Source organism: Dreissena polymorpha, chromosome 16 (assembly GCF_020536995.1).
Source record: "Dreissena polymorpha isolate Duluth1 chromosome 16, UMN_Dpol_1.0, whole genome shotgun sequence".
NCBI lineage: Eukaryota > Metazoa > Mollusca > Bivalvia > Myida > Dreissenidae > Dreissena > Dreissena polymorpha.
Window position 1 is genome coordinate 7,640,030 of NC_068370.1, and position 24,362 is coordinate 7,664,391.

Below are 24,362 nucleotides of genomic sequence, written 5' to 3' on the forward strand. Positions count from 1 at the left end.
TTCAATGACCATCGAGTTGACCAGGTCTTGAGCAAGCTGCTACTTTTCAATGATAAACGATCGAACCTTTGCTTCGACATCCTGTGGTCGTTCATTTTCAGGTTCGTTTATGCCCCCGAATAAAAGATTATTCCGCATGCTCAGGGACTTCAAATATGTGATTTCGTCACGTAGCTCTGAATTCTGCCTTGACACATGCTCGATTTGAGATTTCTGTGTGACATCACTAAATTCTAGATTATCAATTTTTGACTCACAAGTGCTGACACGGTCTGCAAAACGTTTATTGAAATCATCAAGTGTGCACCACAATTGTTTAAGTTCCTTTTCAAAGTTTTCAACTTTGTTTGCAACCGTAGTTAATGTCTCTAATTTTAATTCAATCTTAGTTAGCCTACCAAATATAGCCTGTAGTAAGATACCTGAATCGTCTTTAGGCGTGGCAATGGATGACATATTGCGGGTTGAGTTGCTAGCCATACTGATAGACTTGTCAGGAACGCCTGGTTCTGTTGGCAATGCTAGGTCGTCAAACACTTGAGAATTTTCGTAGAGCACAGAGTTCGCTTCACCGAGAATGTCACTGACGGAAATCACACTGTCATCAACAAGCGGTACTCCAGCAGACGGGCCTCCTTTCGTGGGGGGGGGGGGGGGGGTTAGTGGTATATAGTGACATGACATTTTCGCTAACTTCTGTTTAACCGTATTTTTTAAACATGCTATTGAAATTAGCAGTTTTTGTGATTGTTCTGGAGACGGGATCGGTCCAGGGTAGGACTTTCTGATGACGTTTTCTTTCTCATATAATTTAAATTAAAATCTTTAAAATCATGCCTTATGCTTTTCTGCTGTTAATCTTTCTTTCCGTTACACTTTGTTGCTTCTTTCACGCAAATTATTGGTTTGTTTCTGTTTATTGATTTCATTTTTCCGCATATTTTATGCATACTCAGTATCCGATCCTGATTTTATTGCGTGTATGTATTCACAATTAAGATTTTTTTTTTGCTTAAGAAAGTATTTCAAATAATGCCAATAAACCAAACGCTTTGTTTTAAAATGGTAACTGACCTTATAATTATAACTTATGGGTGCGCACATTATGCAAATAACTCTTTAACTGAATTTTGTTCTTAAAAAAAAATGTTCACACTCAAGCTGATAGTATTTTATTGACATCTGTTTTATGTCTAAGTTTAACACTTAGTAAGAACATACTTTACAAAAATAATGATCAATACATTTAAATGAGATATGTAAAATCAACATTTTAAAAAGTGTTTTGTTTCGTGATTTTTATAAGATTCATATCGTATAACTCTTAACCCATTTATGCCGAGTGGACTCTCCCACCCTTCTAAATGGGATCAATTTGTTTCCAAAATAAGGGATGTCAAGTACATTTATTTCTATGTTTATTTATTTTTTTTACAGAAATTCATTTAAGCAAACAGTGCAGACCCAGATGAGACGACGCATCATGCGGCGTCTCATCTGGGTCTACGCTGTTTGCCAGAGCCTTTTTTCTAGACGCTAGGCATAAATCGGTTAACCTATAACGTTAATTGCTATACGGAATAAACTTCACAATGTGTAAAATGTTTGACTGAAAGCGTGAAAAATATGGTCAAAACTTTTACACATCGAAGTTCTGATTTCTAAAGCCGTATGAAATTCTTATAAAAGATTTATATATCAAAGGATTCATTTTGCAAGTTTTCATTATTCCATTATCATACGTTACTTCACAGTGACTAAAACTTCCGTCTCTCAGATCCGCTGGTTCAAATAGATAATCTCACTTATAAATAGTTTTACCATAAAACATTAAATTAATATTGTGTAAAGAAAAGTGTTATTGCTTTTCCAGTGTTTACATCCGCGTGTATGTTATCAAACCACTTTAGATTTTGTGTGTAATAAAACGAAACCATGTTATTCTGTTAACTTGACGATCTTTGTATCTCCATCTGAAGAGCATGACCCGGTTTATAGTTCTTAAGATTCATACATACTCTTAAGTTTGCGAATCTGTTTAGGTCACGTTTTTCTCAATATATTATGCTCGTAAGACAGATTTCGTCAGAAAATCTTACGGAATGTTAATGAACGTTTAAATTGCAGCTTTGAATCAGGCCGTTTGGCTTGAGGATATCACTTTGAATCAGGCCGTTTGGCTTGAGGATGTCACCCAGAACGCTAAGACTCGCAATCTGGACCTTGGGTTGCCGGAAACTCTTCAGTTCAAGCTGAAGCGCAGCGGGCAACAGGATCTGACCTTGAATCTCGTGGAGAACAAGCGACTGAACCAGAACGCTCCGGTTTACGAGGTCCACACAGAGAATGATCAAAATAAACTGATCAAAAAAGAAACAGCGCCCATTACTGTAAGTTTGGTGACATAGGCTAATACATCTCTAATATTGACTTGTTCATTTGATATAGAGAAAAGCTAGCGAAATAATCCACGATGATCGCAATCCAGCAACCAGAACATTAAAGTTTACAGAAACTGTGTTCCACAGTATTGTGAGAAGAACGATACCAAAACACCTACTATACGGCATGAAGGTTGTTTACTAAGGTTTGTATAAATTGGCGACAGAAAACGATAGGCATTCAAAGTTTGTTCTTCTACATGTAGGTGTTATATTATTTTATTCGAAGGTCCACGTGTTTCTGATTTGTGTGCCATCTTGGTTTTAGGATGTGAAGTTCTACCACGACAAGGATCATGGTGGTTCGTTCATGGTTGAATGCTCCAAGAGATCAAAGGGCGCGTGCCGACGAACACTGGTAAGGAACTGTATAGTGAATAAGCGCTGATTTTTACAAAGTCTTTAGAGAAGTCTTAACTTAAGTTGTATTTACGTGCAAATGATTAGAAACTGTTCTGTTTGTTAATCAATGTTTACAGCATAGTTTACATTTGTCCATGATTCAAGCATTTACTTAATAAAAGCACTTGAAGTTCAAAGAACAACACACCAAATAGACTTATTAAACGGCAATTTTCTGATTTTTTGGCATTGTCTTAACTTTTCGCAAACGAACTTTCAGATTACGATTCCTGTTCAAATGAATGCCGCGACGAAGGCAATATACGTACATAAATCTACAAAGAGGCATTTAAACTGTTACAATACGACTTTAACAATTGTTAAGAAATCCGATAATGTTTACAGCTTTAGTGTATTTGTAAATTATTGGGTCACCGGAGAATGATTCTGGATGCAGTTAACCGCTTACTCGACGACATTGCCTTCGGCTATTTTTTAAGCAAACCAAAAACTACAATTGTATCTATTCGCACATGAATGAGGTGCATCTATTCGCACATGAATAAGGTGCATCTATTCGCACATGAATAAGATGCATCTATGTGCACATGAATGAGGTGCATCTATTCGCTCATGACAAAGGTGCATCTATTCGCACATGAATGAGGTGCATCTATTCGCTCATGACAAAGGTGCATCTATTCGCTCATGAATGAGGTGCATCTTTTCACACATGAATGAGGTGCATCTATTCGCACATGTATGTGGTGCAGACGAATACTTTTCGAAGATGTGTTCCCATTCCTCTACGGCTAGCTACGCATATACATAAACATTAGAAGATATGTGCAATAAAGCTCTAAACACGTAGGGCTGACATGGGCTCAATGTGATTTCTGTTTTTGATTTTTAGACTGGTAGCTTGGAGATTGACAATTACGCCTTTGAAATCAACCCGACGCAGGAAATGTTTGTGTCAAGGTCACTGGCCGGCAACAAGCTTAATCCGCATATGCTTTCCAGGGTGGTAAATCGCACAGGAAAGCGTATTCTGAGCGTTATTGCTAGACGTGGTCACAGTAGCGAAGGTAACCTATATACATTCGTACTGCTAGTTAAACCATACACGTCATATTTATATCTAAAGATTCTCCTGTAACAGTGAGGAGGCTGAAATAAAATGATAACGGTTGCCGTTTTGTGACAATTATTCTATAACGCATTTGCTGAATATGTAGTTCGTCTCACAGCAGAAACTGATTATAATATATTTTGTTAGAAGACCCTTGCCCATAACATAAATACCGTTAAGCTTTATTTAAATGAACAAATTCTCCATTAAAAAACACTTTTCATTACATATGCTTTATGGTTTTAAATAAATAGGGATGACACACTTTACCAAAATTAACCAGATAACCTATTATTGTTACCGGCTCAATGTGCAACTTAAAACAGTAAAAAAACTGGAAAAATACTTTCTTTTCAAAAATGTCATATTTTTCGCAGGTGTACCTTTTTGAAAACAAAAATGTTATTTATCAGACACCCCATTACCTCCTAGCTACATAGACGCTCCACTACCGCCTAGCAACCCGGCTGATACGCCCAATCAGAACTTTGGTGACGATATGCGCCCTTACCCTACCAAGCCCGAACCTGGTCGTGATAACTCTGCGGTCATTAGTAAACTTGTTGAAAAAGGCAAGTAGTGACTATGTTTTCAGACAAATTTAATCGTATGCATGCACAAAATATATGCACATTTAAATAGTTCCATTTTTCCAGATAAATTTTGAAGTTCATATTCAAGTGTTTATTCATGATAGTATCACGTTTATGACTTTACATGTCAACGTGTACATTTATATCCAAGTGAATTCAAAGTGTATGTCCGAGAAATTTTTAAAAGCATATCCAAGAGTTTCTCGGGTATATCTGATTTTGCTTAAAGCGTATATCTGACATAGTTCCACTTGCAAATCCGATATAGTTCCAAGCGAATAAGCGAGAACGTTTGAAGATAATTACAGATATAGTTAAAATTGTATTACCGACAAATTACAAGCGATGCACGATATACATGCAGTTTCAGATGCATACATATCAGACACCAATAAAGCTACAACTGCACATGTATGACAGTTTCAAAAACAGACGACAATGCTTTCGTGTATGTTTATGAAGTAGTTAAAGATAGAAATCAGAAATAGTTTCAGATGGACACCATTTATCGTATCACAAATAATTGGCAAATAAGTATATCAATGATAAATAAAAAATGTATAAAAAATTATCAATAGCATTGTACACGGTATTTTTCGAAGACTTTAAAGGAAAATTGGATATATGCGATTTGTTTGAAATTTATTTTACTTGAATGAATAGTTGTAACTGTATTTCGCGTGGGTGGTTTCAGAGCTTGCCAACGAATTACGACAACTTCTGATGAAGAGCGAGTTGGATGCCTTTACAGAGGTGATAAAAATGGTTCATTTTATTAAAAAATAAAACATTGCTTTAAATGTGTATATGAAATCATGATTTATTGAAATTACCATGTAGTTTTGCATCGTACGTCGTTGGTTCTTATTCATACTGAACAAGCTTCTTTATAATTGTATTTATTGCCTTTAAACAAGTAGTATACAAGTCGCACTGTCTCCCTGTACCTCTGTACATTTACGGGCGTCCGACGTGTCCGGCTGAAAATACATGTCGCAGCTTTAAAGTTGACCATAAATTGATGTATTATAAAGAACTTGGCACAAATGTTAATTAAAGGGATCTGTTCACGGTTGGGAAAATCGACAAAAATTGAAAACAATCGTTTCAGATTTGCAAATTGTCCTTGTAGTTATGTTATTTTCGATGTAACAATAATACTTAACAGTTACCTTGCTCTAAAATATTCATTGTATGCATCTTTTTACGATTTAACAACCTGAAAATTATGAAGCGTTACAAACGCGAAACGATTGAATAATTTGTAAAGTTTTGTTGTTATCGTTATATTTCGTGACACTACCTGGATTTCATATTTAAAGTATAAAATTCCATATAATGTATATTAGCACGGAGTGGTAAAAGCGTTACACTTTTACTCAAAGGATCAATGGTTCGAGCTCAGGTTTGGGTGCATATTTTTCTCTCTATTTATGTTTTATCTTGTTTTATACTGGGATTTTTTTGTTCCGATGTTTACCATTATCAATTTAAAGCTTCCGATGACACATTTCAAATCATGCCAAAATCTTTGAACAAGTCCCTATAACCATCATTAGAGAATGTGTTGCGTGTTACGCCCGTCTCTTTAATGTCAAGGTTACACTGATATATCAAAGGTGCAATGTGGCGATAAAAAGCTGCTCCGGACTGTAACCGTTTTTATCATGCTCTTAAAAAACCACATATGACCACCAGCATGATAAGGCTCGTCGCTTGTACAAGTCTCCCAACCTTTAAGACCAACTTCACACTAAATGGTCAAAAAACCAATTTGGCCATAAAAGCGGCATGCCATATGGACACGTGTCTTGCTTAAATCCGTTTTTAATGTGTTATAATCATATGCTATCACGTTTCTTTTGTTGTGTATGCCTAATGAATGTTCCATAACTCACTGTATCCTCAAAAGTATATTTCAGAAATTTCTACCATTTCAAAGGAGTATTAAAATGATATATGTGTTTCAATCACAGAAACTTCATCTTCATCGTCAGAAGAGACAATCAACCAACACGTACGCCCTGGAAATACTTGTCGGAGTCGACCCTTCCGTCTGGCAAAAGTATGGAGTACAGGGTCTTGCTCGTAAATTGTTCTTTATTTAGAAAGGCTCTTAACTATTGAATATGGCATGAAGTTCCCTTATACATCGGCTCATACGATTTTAAATAATGAAAAAAGTAATATTACCAAACAAAAGCTCTACTTTGAGAGGAATGAATGCAATTAATAACTGAATCAGACATTGTACTTTTGTGGTGTTATGCCATAGTATTACTTTAATGTTTGCTTTTTCGTTCAGCTTATTACATTTGCGTAGCATTGTTGCAACGATCGAGCAATATGCAGTTGATAAATGATAATTTGCATCCCAATATTCTATTTCGTAAAGCATTTTTCTGGACTTACGATGCCAATAATTTTTCACCAAGTATTCATATATTGCTGGTATTCGACGTACCTGTCTAAGCCAGTTTCTGTTGACGATTGCAGGTACTACGCAAAAGCTGTTGCCACAGCCACAGTGACTAAGGAGCAGGAAGCTGAGTTGTTCATCCGGAAGCGTTTCTCTCACATCATTAACGGGGTAGGATATATAGGGCGTGTGTGCGTGCATGTTTGTAGGATAGGTAGGGCGTGTGTGCGTGCGTGTTTGTGAATATGTGCACGTTGTTGTCGTAGTAGAACGTCTGGAGTACATCGGGATCTTTTCCATATGACCTCGCCCTTATGGTATTATATTAATGTTACTGATGGCAGGAGACGCTCCATTCCAGAAATGATTGACTTATCATGTTTTGTAGAGCGCGGTGGCACGTAACACACTGCACCTGTGTAAAACGTCTAATGCGAACACTGAAAAATAAGTCTGATGCGAATGCGACTTGAACTTTGCTTTTCACGGATCGTGAAGCCAATTCGTTACCACAGATCCATGTCTACCTAATTAACTCCTTCATATACGTAATTATACAAATTTACTCGTGAATGCTCAGGGGAAATGTATTGTTATATTGCCTTGTGATATATGTTACCGGTATTTTCATACACTATATTAACTGTCGTTACATTTCTTTTAGGAAAATAATAACTTTGAAAAAAATTGTTAATAATGTTTTTTATTCTATGTGCGTTCATGCAAAGTTCAACAACAATTTGCGCCAATCATGAATTAGGATGAACACGAAGTTGCACTCTTTTAAAGCTGGAATATTAATAACCAGACTATTATTAAATTATTTGGTATATTAACATCCGTTTTCTGAGGCGCATTACACGATTCACAAACATGTATACGAGTTTATTTTATTTATAGTGCAAAAAACACAATGTGTCACTGATTTTATTGACATGTGTATATTATGTCTGGTAGTGATGTTCGTCTTAACCAACAGTAAACACAATTCTGGTGCCATTTTAGATGAGTCTTCGCTATGAAAGCATCGAAGATCCTGAGTTGAATATTTACGTGACTATGACTGGAATCATCTTTTACAAGGTAGGATTGAAAGACTTAAGATTCTTGGAGCTTTATAATTTATGTTTTATTGGCTTTCATCCCCATAATCAGCAATTTATTTTTCAATTTAAAAATGTAATAGCGTAGCATCAGTAGCATCAGCAACAGAGGCATATGAGCCCAAATCCAGGTACAATTGGAAGCTTTGGGATTCCACAGCATGGCATTATTTATTATTTTCAAATTATGAATATCCATAGACGCGATGATTAAATACACAATTTTTAATTTACTCAATGCTGATATTTTGTTGTTTTAAGTGTGTACTATTGCCAATATTTGATGTATCTATTTAGCTTATATATGAACAAGTGTCTGGATTGTTTTTGCAGACGATTGCTGCCAACAATCCGTTACCGAATGCTCAAACGGTGGAGACGGTTGAGGGGAGGGAGGTTGCAGATGGTTACTTCTACCTCAAACAACTGGCCGGTTGGCTTGCTGGTCTCTCTGGCACACCCGATAATGATCACGCTATGGTGTTTACCGAGTATGTCGTGACTTAGCATATCAATTATATGCGTTAAATCGAACCAGGCATTGGTAACAAGGCAAACCAGACATGCTCGTAGAAGATACAGATAACTTTTAACTTAGTATAATATGTGTACTAGCAACTGATGAACACATAAACGTATAATATTGTTTTTGTTGTAATGTAATCGTTCGTTCAGAAACAACAACAACTAGATATGCATTGATTAGTGTACCTTGTATAAAATCTCGTAGATACGACATATACTATACTGACGAAGATTGGGGAGAGAGATCGTACGGCGTGATAGGGATGGCCTGGATGAACGGCGTATGTAACAGAAATCGTGTGTCCATCCAAGAGGACGACGACTACTTCACAACGACCAGTGTCGCTGCGCACGAATTAGGACACAAGTAAGTTCATATACTTAAATGGGTGCATGTATGTTCTTTTGATCAATAAACTTGTAGATGTATACCTGTGTATAAGAGTGCATTTTCATAAACTGCACATTTAAAACGTCATCTCTCGTTTGCTGCCGCCGGCTTGCTACGCTGTTTTACAAAGACTCGTATAGGCCTTTTCCTCCTCCCACTTGGTGGCACACAGGCATGGGTTTGTGTTCACCTTACTCCTTCCACTTGGTGGCGCACAGGCATGGGTTTGTGTTCACCTTACTCCTCCCACTTGGTGGCGCACAGGCATGGGTTTGTGTTCACCTTACTAGACAGTTGATGTTTATTCAGGAACTATAACTTCACTCAATAACTACAAAAGCACACGCCAATAAATGACTTCAAAATAGTTCAAATACATCAATGGTAACTTAAAGAGGTCTTTTAACGATTTCGTAAATTGACAGATAAAAATATTTGTTTCAGTTTCGCAAAATTGCGTTGTAGTGATCCTACTTGTGAGGAAACAGTAATACTGAACATTTACCATGCTAAAAAATATCCAGTATATGCATATTTTGATGTTCTGCTGTTGTAATATTTTAAGAAACTACGGGGATAGCTTATATTTAGTATAAAATTCATCATCAATCGTATGAGCAAGAATGGCCGAGTGGTCTTAGCGATAGACTTTTACTCTGGGGATCAGTGGTTCTTTCTTACTTAATACCCATCCCTGTGATACACTAAAACCCATCCCTGGGATACCCTAATACCCATCCCTGGGATACACTTATACCCATCCCTGGGATACCCTAATACCCAATCTCTTGCACGATGGTTACATTACATTCACCTCTGTGTTGGGCTCAGAACGGACTATTGTTATGAAAGCGTCTCATTCATGTCATGATCATTCCAAGCGTTCTTCATTTAGGTTACAGTATACTAAACAATCTCTTGCACGACGGTGACATTACATTCACTGCATTAAAGAAAGCCATCTCATACCATGATATCTTATATCAGTCTTAATTCATTATTATAAAATTGATATGGGTTTTTTATGTAAAGAAACCAACATACATACACACGTCGAAGCAATTCCTAACGTCACTCAATAAAAATTATGCTAAATTGTTTACATTTGTGATGTTCGTGGAATGATTCCGTCTGCGTAAATGCGCAATAAAATAGTTGCAAAGAGTTGCATTAAAATTCGCAAGTTTTTGCACGATTTATCGTACATTTAAGTCATATTTCTTAATTGAATGCATGCGATCTTAAATATCCAATCAAATATACATTTCGCAGAGTTGTATGTGAGAGCAAGGAACGACAACTCTGCGTGGAGATTGCTTAATACCCATCCCTGGGATACCCTAATACCCATCCATGGGATACACTAATACCCATCCCTGGGATACACTAATACCCATCCCTGCGATACTTTTATTCTTTTTTTTAATGGAGCTTTTTATAAACATTGTTACATTTATCAATATAAAGCATTTAATGACAAACTTCAATACATGCCAAAATCTGTGAAAAGCCCTCTTTAACATAGTGACATTCAGCGTCAACTATTTGCTATATGATAATACGTATTTATTTTCGCTCGATTGCATCGAAAGCCTATGGCTCTCGAGTCCATATCCTAAGCCTAGAACCAGTACTTGTTGTCTTTGGTGGAGATCCCATGAACGCTCCGACGGTGGGGATCGAACCCGTGACTTCCCGGTCGCTAGGCGGACATCGTATCCATTACACCACGGCGACCTCACAATATTTGCTATATTGTTATATATATGTAACAAGATCACCGCAAAACGGGTGCCACGCTCGGCTGCGAAAGCTTGTCAGAATTATTTTTTAGAGGTCACAGTGACTTTGACCTTTGACCTAGTGACCCAAAAATGGGTGTGGCGTGTAGAACTCATCAAGGTGCATCTACATATGAAGTTTCAAAGTTGTAGGTGGAAGCACTTTGATGTTAAAGGAAAATGTCAAGGTTTTAGCACGGCGGACGCCGGACGGCGGACGGCGGACGGCGGACGACGAGCTGGCTATGACAATACCTCGGGTTTTTTCCGAAAACAGCCGAGCTAAAAGTCAGGATTGTGCAACCTTCAAAGCATAGCGCATTGGTGTTAATGCATGCAGTTTTTGGTTGCAGCCTCGGTTCCTATCATGACGGCGAAAGAAGTGTTGACGTCGCCTCGGCTTGTTCCGCCAACTCAAAGTTCATCATGGCCCCGATTGTGTCCTCATTCAGTAGCAGCGATGCGTACACGGTGAACCCCTTGCGCTTCTCGACATGCTCCGTAAAGCAGTTTAAAAATTACATCAAGTCTCTGGGTACTAACAAGTGAGTCAATACATGTAAAGAACATCATGATGAAACAAATGTTACAGTCGGAGTGTATTAAATACAAGCGAAATGATATCTATTCACCGGACCATCATGTCCGGTAAGACACTTTAGTGCATGTATGGGTCCAACGCAGACAGACTCAATTAAATAAGTCACACATTAATGGCGCTTCATAGTGGTTTGATTTTAAGGCAATAGCACGATGCCTTATATTGAAAAGTTGAATCGATGTTTAATGATTTAAAGCAATTTGGAAACTAAAATTTAATGGAGGATAATTTATTGCGATAACAAAAATAAATAACTTGTTATCACTTTTACAAATGTCTGCTTATATATTTTGCAAAAAGTGTACCTACCTGTGTTAACTTCCCAATCAACCATTCAACCATTCGAATTAAATCAACCAAATCAAAGCATTCAGATGCTTTTACGCTGTGTGCAATTAAATCATGTAAACCACTTGCATCGGCTAATCTGACCAAGGAAAAGAATAAACATAATTATTTAACTTACGCCGATTTATGTTAACAATAAGCGAATTCGATAATGATATTTCTGGAACGCGGCTCATAGCTGTACCGTTCTTTGAAGCTGCCTGCTGGACTCCGTAGACGCCACGGACGAGTACAAAATCCACTCGACCAAGCAACCCGGGGAGCTTTACTCGCCAACAGAACAATGTCAGCTCGAATATGGAATACATTCGAGATTGGGATGCGGTCAGGTAAGGTATAATAGAGGATATAACGGTGTAATACTGTTTAAATTAACACCGGAAATGGAGTATACCTCTTAACTTGTAAAACTAGCACCATTATGAACCTAAACAAAACAACCATCGCCCCTTTCACTACAAAAGCACCACCCCATCGTCATTACAGCAGCCACAACAAGTATAATCGTCAACATATTAATGGGCATCAGAATCATCCGCATCAACAGCATCATTGTCCGCATCATCGTCAGCATCATCTTCATCATCTTAATAATTATCATGATCATGATCATCAGTATCAACATGATCATCATCAACAAGATTCTTCACCTCCTCCTCCACCTCTTCATCATCATCATCAGCAGCATTTTCATCACCATCATCAGCAGCATTTTCATCATCATCATCATCATCATCATCATTATCATCATCATCATTATTATTATTATAACGATTATTATTATTGTTATTTATTAGTCGGCCACAAACCCGCGGATATGCCTGCACATGTCATGTTTTCATGATGGTTTTTGTTATGATATTGCTGCCGCCCGAGGCACACCGTGCGACGATCCTTCTCTGAACAAGGTAGGAATTCAAATATACGCTCAGAGCTTTGATTCCATGATCTTAAAAGAGAAAGTGAACGCCTATATTTATTATTTTAAGATACCTGATCATAGTCAAATGTACCGGTCCATTTTCAATTTTATTTTACCGGAAAATTTCAAGAAATTGTGTATGATAATGAAGTGCGATATTAAAACTTAAAGTAGTTTAGAAAAACTTGTATAAAATAGAAACATAAGTTATGTTTTATAAAGTTATTACTGATTTGAAGTAGTTCATATATCTAGTTTCTGTTAACTTAATTATTATTTATCTGGATATATCGATTATGTTTAAGTGGTGCAAAGAGGGAAAATGTGTCTCTAAAGAAACGTCAGGTAAGCAAATGACGATTGGATACCTCTTCAAAAAATGAAAGGTGGCTACAGTGGATTCAGCTTGTCTTTCGTCTGTTTGTAGTTTGTACATAGACATAGACTGTTAAATCCTGCTACATTATTTGCAAGATATTCGTTTTTCTTCAGTTGTTGGTTCCTCGTCATTAAAATAAATAATTATATAATTAAATTGAAACTTTATGCATTCAATGATAGTTAAAGGCGCAGTGCAATTGTTCATAATAAAACACATTCAAAAAGACTAAACTGAAGCCATCTTGAATTTGTTAGATTAAAATTTTCACGAAGTCACACTTTGGCATCGAAAGTAAAAATAAAGCTCTTTTTATCACCTCTTGTAGATGATGTTTTCAAAAATTATGTTCCGATAATTTACCGCTTCCAGAGATAGATAATTAATCATTAAAATAATCTGCGATTGTCACAGAAAACAGCACCACTACGATTAAACCGACCACGACGTCAAGAGCGCCCACCATAACAACCACTATGTCGACCACGACGGGAACCACGCCGTCAACGACGACTAGGCCGACCACGACGAGAACTACGCCGACCACGACGACTAGACCGACTACGACACTGAGCGGCATTCCGGAAGGCTGCACCAATACAGGCTTGTACGACTGGTCGTGTGAAGAAATACGCGCCTTCTTCAAAAATGAGTATGACTACGATCCTGAGGACTGGTGTTACGATCCCTCGTGGCAGGACAGATGCTGCGTCACGTGCTATGGTGAGATACCTTTACCTGCTACATTATTTGCAAGATATTCGTTTTTCTTCAGTTGTTGGTTCCTCGTCATTAAAATAAATAATTATATGATTAAATTGAAACTTTATGCATTCAATGATAGTTAAAGGCGCAGTGCAATTGTTCATAATAAAACACATTCAAAACGACAAAACTGAAGCCATCTTGGATTTGTTAGATTAACATTTTCACGAAGTCACACCTTGGAATCGAAAGTAAAAATAAAGCTCTTTTTATCACCTCTTGTAGATGATGTTTTCAAAAAGTATGTTCCGATAATTTACCGCTTCCAGAGATAGATAATTAATCATTAAAAAATCTGCGATTATTACAGAAAACAGCACCACGACGACTAGGCCGACTACGACACTGAGCGGCATTCCGGAAGGCTGCACCAATACAGGCTTGTACGACTGGTCGTGTGAAGAAATACGCGCCTTCTTCAAAAATGAGTACGACTTAGATCCTGAGGACTGGTGTTACGATCCCTCATGGCAGGACAGATGCTGCGTCATGTGCTATGGTGAGATACCTTTACCTGCTACATTATTTGCAAGATATTCGTTTTTCTTCAGTTGTTGGTTCCTCGTCATTAAAATAAATAATTATATGATTAAATTGAAACTTTATGCATTCAATGATAGTTAAAGGCGCAGTGCAATTGTTCATAATAAAACACATTCAAAACGACTAAACTGAAGCCATCTTGGATTTGTTAGATTAAAATTTTCACGAAGTCACACTTTGGAATCGAAAGTAAAAATAAAGCTCTTTTTATCACCTCTTGTAGATGATGTTTTCAAAAATTATGTTCCGATAATTTACCGATTCCAGAGATAGATAATTAATCATTAAAAAAATCTGCGATTGTTACAGAAAACAGCACCACTACGATTAAACCGACCACGACGTCAAGAGCGCCCACCATAACAACCACTATGTCGACCACGACGAGAACCACGCCGTCAACGACGACTAAGCCGTCAACTACGATAACTACGCGTCCCACGACGACTAGGCCGACCACGACGACTAGACCGACTACGACACTGAGCGGCATTCCGGAAGGCTGCACCAATACAGGCTTGTACGACTGGTCGTGTGAAGAAATAAGCGCCTTCTTCAAAAATGAGTACGACTTAGATCCTGAGGACTGGTGTTACGATCCCTCGTGGCAGGACAGATGCTGCGTCATGTGTTATGGTGAGATACCTTTACCTGCTACATTATTTGCAAGATATTCGTTTTTCTTCAGTTGTTGGTTCCTCGTCATTAAAAGAAATAATTATATGATTAAATTGAAACTTCATGCATTCAATGATAGTTAAAGGCGCAGTGCAATTGTTCATAATAAAACACATTCAAAACGACTAAACTGAAGCCATCTTGGATTTGTTAGATTAACATTTTCACGAAGTCACACTTTGGAATCGAAAGTAAAAATAAAGCTCTTTTTATCACCTCTTGTAGATGATGTTTTCAAAAATTATGTTCCGATAATTTACCGCTTCCAGAGATAGATAATTAATCATTAAAAAATCTGCGATTGTTACAGAAAACAGCACCACGACGACTAGGCCGACTACGACACTGAGCGGCATTCCGGAAGGCTGCACCAATACAGGCTTGTACGACTGGTCGTGTGAAGAAATACGCGCCTTCTTCAAAAATGAGTACGACTACGATCCTGAGGACTGGTGTTACGATCCCTCGTGGCAGGACAGATGCTGCGTCATGTGCTATGGTGAGATACCTTTACCTGCTACATTATTTGCAAGATATTCGTTTTTCTTCAGTTGTTGGTTCCTCGTCATTAAAATAAATAATTATATGATTAAATTGAAACTTCATGCATTCAATGATAGTTAAAGGCGCAGTGCAATTGTTCATAATAAAACACATTCAAAACGACTAAACTGAAGCAATCTTGGATTTGTAAGATTAACATTTTCACGAAGTCACACTTTGGAATCGAAAGTAAAAATAAAGCTCTTTTTATCACCTCTTGTAGATGATGTTTTCAAAAATTATGTTCCGATAATTTACCGCTTCAAGAGATAGATAATTAATCATTAAAAAATCTGCGATTGTTACAGAAAACAGCACCACGACGACTAGGCCGCCTACGACACTGAGCGGCATTCCGGAAGGCTGCACCAATACAGGCTTGTACGACTGGTCGTGTGAAGAATTTAGCGCCTTCCTCAAAAATGAGTACGACTACGATCCTGAGGACTGGTGTTACGATCCCTCGTGGCAGGACGGATGCTGCGTCATGTGCTATGGTGAGATACTTTTACAGAGTTTACCCCCCCCCCCTGCACCCCCTCCCCGAGTCTCAGTAGGCTACCCCCCCCCCGGGAAAAAGGACTTTTTTCAGCAATGACAGGTTCAAATTACTTAAAATGTGTAAAGTTATTAATTAGCAAGAGGAATGTATCTACTTCTGTGCTTGAAGTTATTCAACTTGCAATAAGAGGTTTGAAAATATTTGACAATGTTAATTTAATATAGACGTGCTTGTTCGGGTTATCTCTTTTGGAATTCATGAGAAACTTCTTTTCTTCAAATGGTTATTCATAAACATTGGATGATCCTCTTCAATGTTTTATCTCAGATTAAGGACAATTAAAACAGCAAAACATTATTTTAATATCATAAATAATTACCTGCTATTCCTAGCTATACCTTCCCATGTGGGTTAGCTTCTCCAGAAATCTTCAAGTGCCGGAATTCGGCCACCTCTCCTACTGAAACAGATCAGGTTAAGCATAGTACAATGTAAACTAACCGGAAATCAAGAACTGTAACTCATCTTACTTTTCTGGACAACACACACTGTGCAGATCGCCATTTTTATCGGCTTTAAATTTGGACTTTTAGTTCAATTCTGCGTGTTGGATTGGGTTTGAAATTGATGAATTGAATAATTTATCGTTTCTGCTTCATTCAGAAATCTTTCTTGTAAATTATTTTGTTGATAATTCATTGCTTTTCACTTTTTGCCGGGTTTTTCCATGTGCTCATGATTTGAGCACGAGGATTTCGTGAGATTTGTCAACAACTTATTGACACGTTTGTACATTGTAAATATTGTGTTTAACTGATTATTTCAGTTATTTTGTTCTTTTTACATTGTTTTCTTACGCGGATTCTCTTCTTTTTCTACTTTCAGAATAAGAATGAGTTTACAAACTAGAGGTTTGTATAGGCATATTAAGGCTTCGTGGGATTCCCACAAGACTTGTTTATTATGCACGTATTGTTCCTTTGAACGTAAATGCTCTGTTTGTAGTGCGTAAGACGATTCGACGTGGCAGAAAGCAATCCGTCGCAGAACGTTTTCTTGCAGAAAACGTACAGATGAATCTTCATCAGATGAGAAATTTCCGATGACGTTACACCAGACGTCAGATGATCTATTGCAGCATCAGTCATGACGGCATTGGTCAAGATCGTGCATAGGTTTTCTTTCATACAATGACAGAATGTTGATCATTTGCCATTGTGTGGAATAATGATTTTACTTTCCATATGACAATCTGTTTTTAAATTTAACTTTAATTAACGATCTTCTGCAATCGTAATATAGGTACAATTGACTTTCTCTTTTACAATAATAATAAGAAAATGCTAATTATTTTTATTATGGGCAAAACATGATTTTATGTACCGTATGATAATCTGGTCTGTGACCAGTTTTATTGTCGAATTTGTTTTGCTCTTGTCTTTCATATCATCGAATACACGATGGTCGCAGATACAAGAGTGGAATAATACCCGGTGACTTTGAAGAACACAGATGACGCATTGCAGACATCAGTCACCGGGTATCAGGCAGGATGGCGATCGTACTTTTCCAAGTCGATCAACATCAAACCTTATGGCGACAACCGTCAGTCGGTCTTTGCCTGATGGCATTGGTCAAGGACATCGACCAATGCCAGACCAAATGGCATCCGCCATGCGGTCATTATCCGTTTATTACGCTGGTCATTTCATGACCAGTACGTCACCGGGTTCCGGACCAGTCACCGGGGACCGGTCCGGACAACGACCGGTCACCGGGGACCGGTCCGGTCACCGGTCAGACTTCCCGGTCACCGGTCACCACTGACCGGTCCGGTCACCGGTCAGACCCACCGGTCACCGGTCACCGGGGACCGGTCCGGTCACCGGTCAAAACCACCGGTCACCGGTCAGACTCACCGGTCTCCGGTCACCGGGTACCGGTCCGGTCACCGGTCAAAACCACCTGTCACCGGTCAACATTGACCGGTCCGGTCACCGGTCAGACCCACCGGTCACCGGGGACCGGTCCGGTCACTGGTCACCGGTCAGACATACCGGTCACCGATCAACATTGACCGGTCCGGTCACCGGTCATTCTCACTGGTCACCGGGGACCGGTCCGGTCACCGGTCAAACCCACCTGTCACCGGTCAACATTGACCGGTCCGGTCACCGGTCAGACATACCGGTCACCGGTCACCAACAACACTGACCGGTCCGGTTAGTGGTCACCGGTCAGACCAACCGGACACCGGTCAACATTGACCGGTCCGGTCACCGGTCACCGGGCAGACACACCGGTCAACAGAGACCGGTCCGGTCCCGGTCATACCCACCGGTCATCGGTCATACCCACCGGTCACCGGTCAACAATAACCGGTCCGGTCACCGGTCACCGGTCAGACCCCGAATACCGGTCGACGATCATATAGTCATCATTCAACGATCAGAATACGTTCTTCTTCATCGGATTATTCAACTTCTTCTTCGTCAAATGCACATTCGTCACAAACACCGGTCACCAGTCACCGGTCATACTGACCGGTCACCGTACACCGGTCAACCTGCACTGATTATTAACCGGTCAACAGCTGCTGGTCACCGGTCAACGATCAGAAACAGACATTCTTCTTCTTCATCGGACTATTGCACATCTTCGTCGTCGAATGCACATTCGTCGTCGACTATTTCCGATGATAGAGGTACACGCTCTTATTCATCGAGCAGTCCTCATTCACGTCATCGTTATGATCATCATCGATCATCACGGAAACGATACTCGAGGATACGTTATTACCGTCGTAGCCGTTCTAGCTCTCGCCATCGTAGCTGTTCTAGATCACGGCATTACAGGAATAAAGGTCGTAGACAAGCTTATTGAAGCATTGTCGTTCCGACTTTTATGACCGGTCACATTACTATTATATTTCTGATTGTAATGTCGCCATACCCTATGCACCAGTTTCCATTATGATGTTAACACATGTTGCAGTGACTGATCCGATTTCACAGCCCTTCTATTCTGGTGTTCATCTCACCACAACGGCTGTTTTATCTGCACCGAGGGCATCTACTTCTATTCCTAGTCGGAACCCCCGGCTGCTATACCGTCTATGCGTGACACATGGTTCAAGATTCCTTTGGAATTATGTACCTGTCACTTCTGATAATTCACCGTCTATTTCCGGCTTTAATTATCAGTGTGTTGACTTTGCGGATAGTCATTATTCGATATCGGAGAATAATCCTATCATTCCTACCACTTTCTATGGACGAAAATGGCAACATCATTCACCGGGTATAGGGCATGATGGAGATCTTTCTATGCTAACTTCTTTACAAAGTCGATCAATATCAGACCATATGGTGACAACCGTCAGCCGGTTTATGCTCGATGGTATTGGTCAAGGACTACAGACGCCATACGGCCATTGCCCGATGACAACACTGGTCATAGCATGACCGGTACATCACCGGGTAACTCACCTGGGATGGTCCAGTCACCGATCACCGGTCCGTGGTATCGGTACGGTCACTGGTCAATACTACCGGTCACCGGTCAATACTAACGGTCACCGGTCATCGATCAAGAACAGACATCGATATTCAACATCGGATTATTATCCTCTTCTTCTTCTTTTAAGGATCTGGTCGTCAACTAGTACCGGCAAATATGTAGACGTCTTACACGATCTCCTTTATCGAGTAACCCTCAATTACGGCGTCAATTTGATCGTTTCCGATCATCTCGAGACTCTAGGAGACGTTATTCTATGAGACGTCGTTTCCATTGCATCCGATCTAGTTCTCGGTTTTGCAGGTATAAGCTCATAATCGTGCTTCACGTAGACAGTCTCGCTCTGACTACTCGTATCTTACACATTACTATCCTGTCTCGGATTGTAATGTTGAGGTACCCTATGTACAAAGGTTGCTAGACTTGTACTTTTTCGCAGACTTTGTCGTATGGTGTTTGTCTCACCACTACAGATACTTACTATGCTCTACGGATATCGGCTACGCTATTTTTTAGGTTACCTCTTGCTCCAACACCGTCAAATCTGGACACGTTAGGGTTTCAATATTCGTCTGGGCAATTCGTACCGATCAATCCTGATAATTTACCATATTCTTCTGGTTTTAATTATCAGATGATTGATTTGGTGGATGGTCATTCATCATTATCAGATACTCGCAATTTGGTACATGATACTAGACCTAGTTTTTTTCCATTCTGTTTCCGCTGATTATTTACACACTTCTAGTATTGTAGACAATGAAGCCGATTAAGAGGCAGATTCCAATGATGTCACGGATCAATAATTGTAATCAATTAATCGGATTTATGAATGATATTTCAAATCTTAGTGATGATTATTGCCCAATACCTGCGGAGATGTCTACTATTCGACAATCTCAATCACGGAAAATATTGATTCCAACAGACTTGTTAATGATGCTTCTCGCATTGATACACGTTTCCTATTGGTTCTACTGTCTTACCAGTATTTCAATCGTTGGAATCAGCTAATAGACATTCCAAACTAGGAGAACTGTGGAATGTGCCTTAGGATTTATCTGATCCTCACATAATGAACGGACTAGAAGCTACAAACCTCTCAGTTTGTTGGAAATGGTTTCCGGACAATATGTTATCACAGATTCCAATTCTTCCGGAGTTAATACCACATCTTCAATGGTGGCTAGACGAGTAGACTCTCTTGACAGGAGTGTCCCTTCTTCCTCCGCAACCGTCTTTGTATCTTATGACGGACGCGATCAAGGAAGGGTATGGTGTTCATATGGAACCACTCATTCTAACAGTTTCGGGGTTGTGGTCTCATCAGGAATCACATCTACATATCAACAATCTAGAAATGAGAACGGTCTTTCTAGCTGTATCTATTTTCCAGTCACATTTTCGAGACTCTTGTGTATGGTGTCAACAGACAACACATCTGTTGTGACTTTTCTTTTGTGAAACATTTTATTTATACCCCAAAACACCGATGTGCGAACAACAACTCAAAAGCTGTGATACCAAACAACTCACAACACAAGCCACGCTTGCTTTTGATTAAATAACGTCTTTAATAATTACTCTAGTTAGCAATTGCAAACGAAGGCCATAGTGTGAACCGGATAACAATACAAATTCCCACATAGACGAACTGACCTCATCGGTTTGACGAAAGACTTCACATCTGTTATTACCGATAAGTAAGACGAAACGGGGATTAGATGAAACGACAATAAACCGACGTTTCAACTAACACACATCGGTCGTTGTTTACTTCCAGACACAGGGGTGAGCATTTTATGACTCTTTGTGTCTGGAAACCAGGAACTTTTTCATTCTTTGCAAGAAAATTTTCTATCGTCTTACACATACCAGGTCGTCTCAACGCCCTGATGGACGTTTTGTCTTGCAGTTCTTTCTGTCGAATTATTTTCCGTTGGATTTAATTGAATATAATTTGCGCATGCGCAGCATTATGTTTACAATGGCGTGGATGTATATGCAAAGTTAATCGGAAAACGTTGTTTATCATCGAACGCTAATAGTAATCGTAATGCATTCGTAGATCGCAGTTTGATACTGAAAAACGTCAATAATGCATTTTACAGAAATCGATCCAGCAGGGTGTGCGATTGTTATACATTCGTCCACTTTACATAACTGTAAATATCTTGCCTTCTTGGTGAGTTGGTTCCATAATTACATGGAAACTAATTAATGAATCATGGGATTATGATTTTTCGACCTTTTTTGTAGTCTCCTGTACAATTATTTTCAGGAAACTTCTTCACAGGTCAATTTCATATCTCAGAGAGACATATTTATACTGATCCTAGCTATGAAACGTCAACATCATGATTTTCGTTCAGTTATCTTCTTAATAGGTTTGGCTTGAGTTATTGGGTTGCTTAATGAGCTTCCTATGAACCTTTGTTTCATCATGCTTATTAACAGTCCCAATATATATTTTAAGACTGTTTTTCGTCTAATTATGGTTTTAACCATTCGGATCTGTAATTTTGTTATGTTAGCCAGGATTCCTTGCTTATAATCAATTCCCCTTTATGGCTTATAACCCTTCAAAGTTCCAAATCTTTCTATATTTGTGGACATGAAGATGATAATGATAGAATTTTAACTTCTATCTTAAGAGTAAAGTCTATTCGAGGGTCTCGTAAGAGACTTTTCATTCCATTAAAAGGGGGGATGTGTCTGAAGCTTCGAATTATCGTTGGGTAGCCTCGACTATTAAGAAGGCGTTTTCATTTCTCTCATCTAGGGATTTATCCCTTTTTAAGATTAGACCGCATGATTTAAGAGCTCTTTCGGCTTCGTGGGCGTATATTAATAATGTTCCACTTTCTGAAGTGCTTCAAGCTGCTTTTTGGATGAATCCGACCACCTTTTCCTCATTCTATCTTCGTTCTCTTGATTGTCATCAGGACAATTTATATAGATTGGGTCCTCTTGTGGTTGCTCAATCAGTAGTTTCTTCCATGGCGTAATGTACTCGTTCTATCTAGAAACTAAGTACAATACAGTACTAACGAAGATTGTATGAGGACATATTGCGAATATCTCTGGCTGAGAAACCTGATAATAGTTTTTTTTGCTGTGATGGGAAAATATACGAGAACCTCCCACCATAGCTACAAAATCAGCTAGGGATAGCAGGTAATTATTTATGATATTTAAACATTTTGTTTTTAAATAAAATTCATTTTAATAATTAAATACTTACCTGCTATCGGTAAGTCCCACCTCCCAATCCCGCTCATGGTTTTATATTTTCATACTTAATTTGAAAAGTAAGATGAGTTACGGTTCTTGATTTCCGGTTAGGTTACATTGTACTATGCTTAACCTGATCTGTTTCAGTAGGAGAGGTGGCCGAATTCCGGCACTTGAAGATTTCTGGAGAAGCTAACCCACCTGGGAAGGTATAGCTAGGGATAGCAGGTAAGTATTTAATTATTAAAATGAATTTTATTTTTAAAAAAATTGTTTCAATACAAATCTATTTACATGCATTTACTCAACAGATTGCCATGAGACCTTACATGCACCTTCATGGCAAAGCGGAAGTTTGTAAACTAGCCAAATGTCCTGTTGTAACGATCCACTATTTTATTAGATTTTTTACTGCATTCTGCTTGTTTCTTTTCTCAGCAAATAGTGAACATATGTCAATACATAGATTGGAAATCTAGATAGGAATTCGCTTCAGCTCAGAGTTGTGTCTTTTATTAGGATGTTCCGCTTCAAGAATATTCTCTGATTTTTATAATTGAAACATGTCTTAAAAGTGAATAAAGGAATAAAGAATAAATAACAATATAACAGTGTTTGACCATCTCTTCGATCGAACATGTTTGAACAATCTTTTATTGATAATGATTTGATCTTATTTGAACTGATAAGATCTTTCAAAAAATATATCATCTTTTTCTCTTTTTTCAGTAAACGGCATTTACTACAAGAAATAATTGCGAAATCCGGCGTTATGACCACGGACACAACATATTTCTTTTTCTTTTTAGCTCATCTATTTTTTGAAAAAAAAAAGAGCTATTGTCAATACCTTGGCGTCGGCGTCGGCGTCGGCGTCGGCGTCGGCGTTGGCGTCCGGTTAAGTTTTGCGTTTAGGTCCACTTTTCTCAGAAAGTATCAATGCTATTGCATTCAAACTTGGTACACTTACTTACTATCATGAGAGGACTGGGCAGGCAAAGATAGATAACTCTGGCGTGCAATTTGACAGAATTATGTGCCCTTTTTATACTTTGAAAATTGAAAATTTTGGTTAAGTTTTGTGTTTAGGTCCACTTTTCTCAGAAAGTATCAATGCTATTGCATTCAAACTTGGTACACTTACTTACTATCATGAGGGAACTGGGCAGGCAAAGTTAAATAACTCTGGCGTGCATTTTTTCAGAATTATGTGCCCTTTTTATACTTAGAAAATTGAAAATTTTGGTTAAGTTTTGTGTTTAGGTCCATTTTATTCCGTAAGTATCAAAGCTATTGCTTTCATACTTGCAACACTTACTAACTATCATAAGGGGACTGTGCAGGCAAAGTAATGTAACTCTGACTGGCATTTTGACAGAATTATGGGCCCTTTTTATACTTACAAAATTGAAAATTTTGTTAAGTTTTGTGTTTAGGTCCACTTTATTCCTACAGTATCAAAGCTATTGCTTTCATACTTGCAACACTTATTAACTATCATAAGGGGACTGTGCAGGCAAAGTTATGTAACTCTGACTGGCATTTGGACAGAATTATGGGCCCTTTATACTTAGAAAATTGATAATTTGGTTAAGTTTTGT

The 24,362-nt window shown here is 38.6% G+C and overlaps 1 protein-coding gene across 1 annotated transcript; it reads left to right on the plus strand.

The window, feature by feature from the left end:
• The first annotated feature begins 445 nt into the window (after positions 1-445).
• Positions 446-23,637, plus strand: LOC127862811 (uncharacterized). Its single transcript, XM_052402079.1, has 21 exons — positions 446-515; positions 2,128-2,390; positions 2,710-2,799; positions 3,697-3,871; positions 4,329-4,487; positions 5,203-5,261; positions 6,485-6,573; positions 7,005-7,098; positions 7,933-8,010; positions 8,364-8,521; positions 8,761-8,922; positions 11,081-11,272; positions 11,873-12,005; positions 12,474-12,584; positions 12,904-12,943; positions 13,392-13,700; positions 14,053-14,241; positions 14,595-14,921; positions 15,274-15,462; positions 15,815-16,003; positions 23,491-23,637. The coding sequence occupies exons 1-21, from the start codon at positions 446-448 to the stop codon at positions 23,514-23,516; spliced, it is 3,102 nt and encodes a 1,033-aa protein (XP_052258039.1). The 3' UTR covers positions 23,517-23,637.
• The last annotated feature ends 725 nt before the right edge of the window (positions 23,638-24,362 follow it).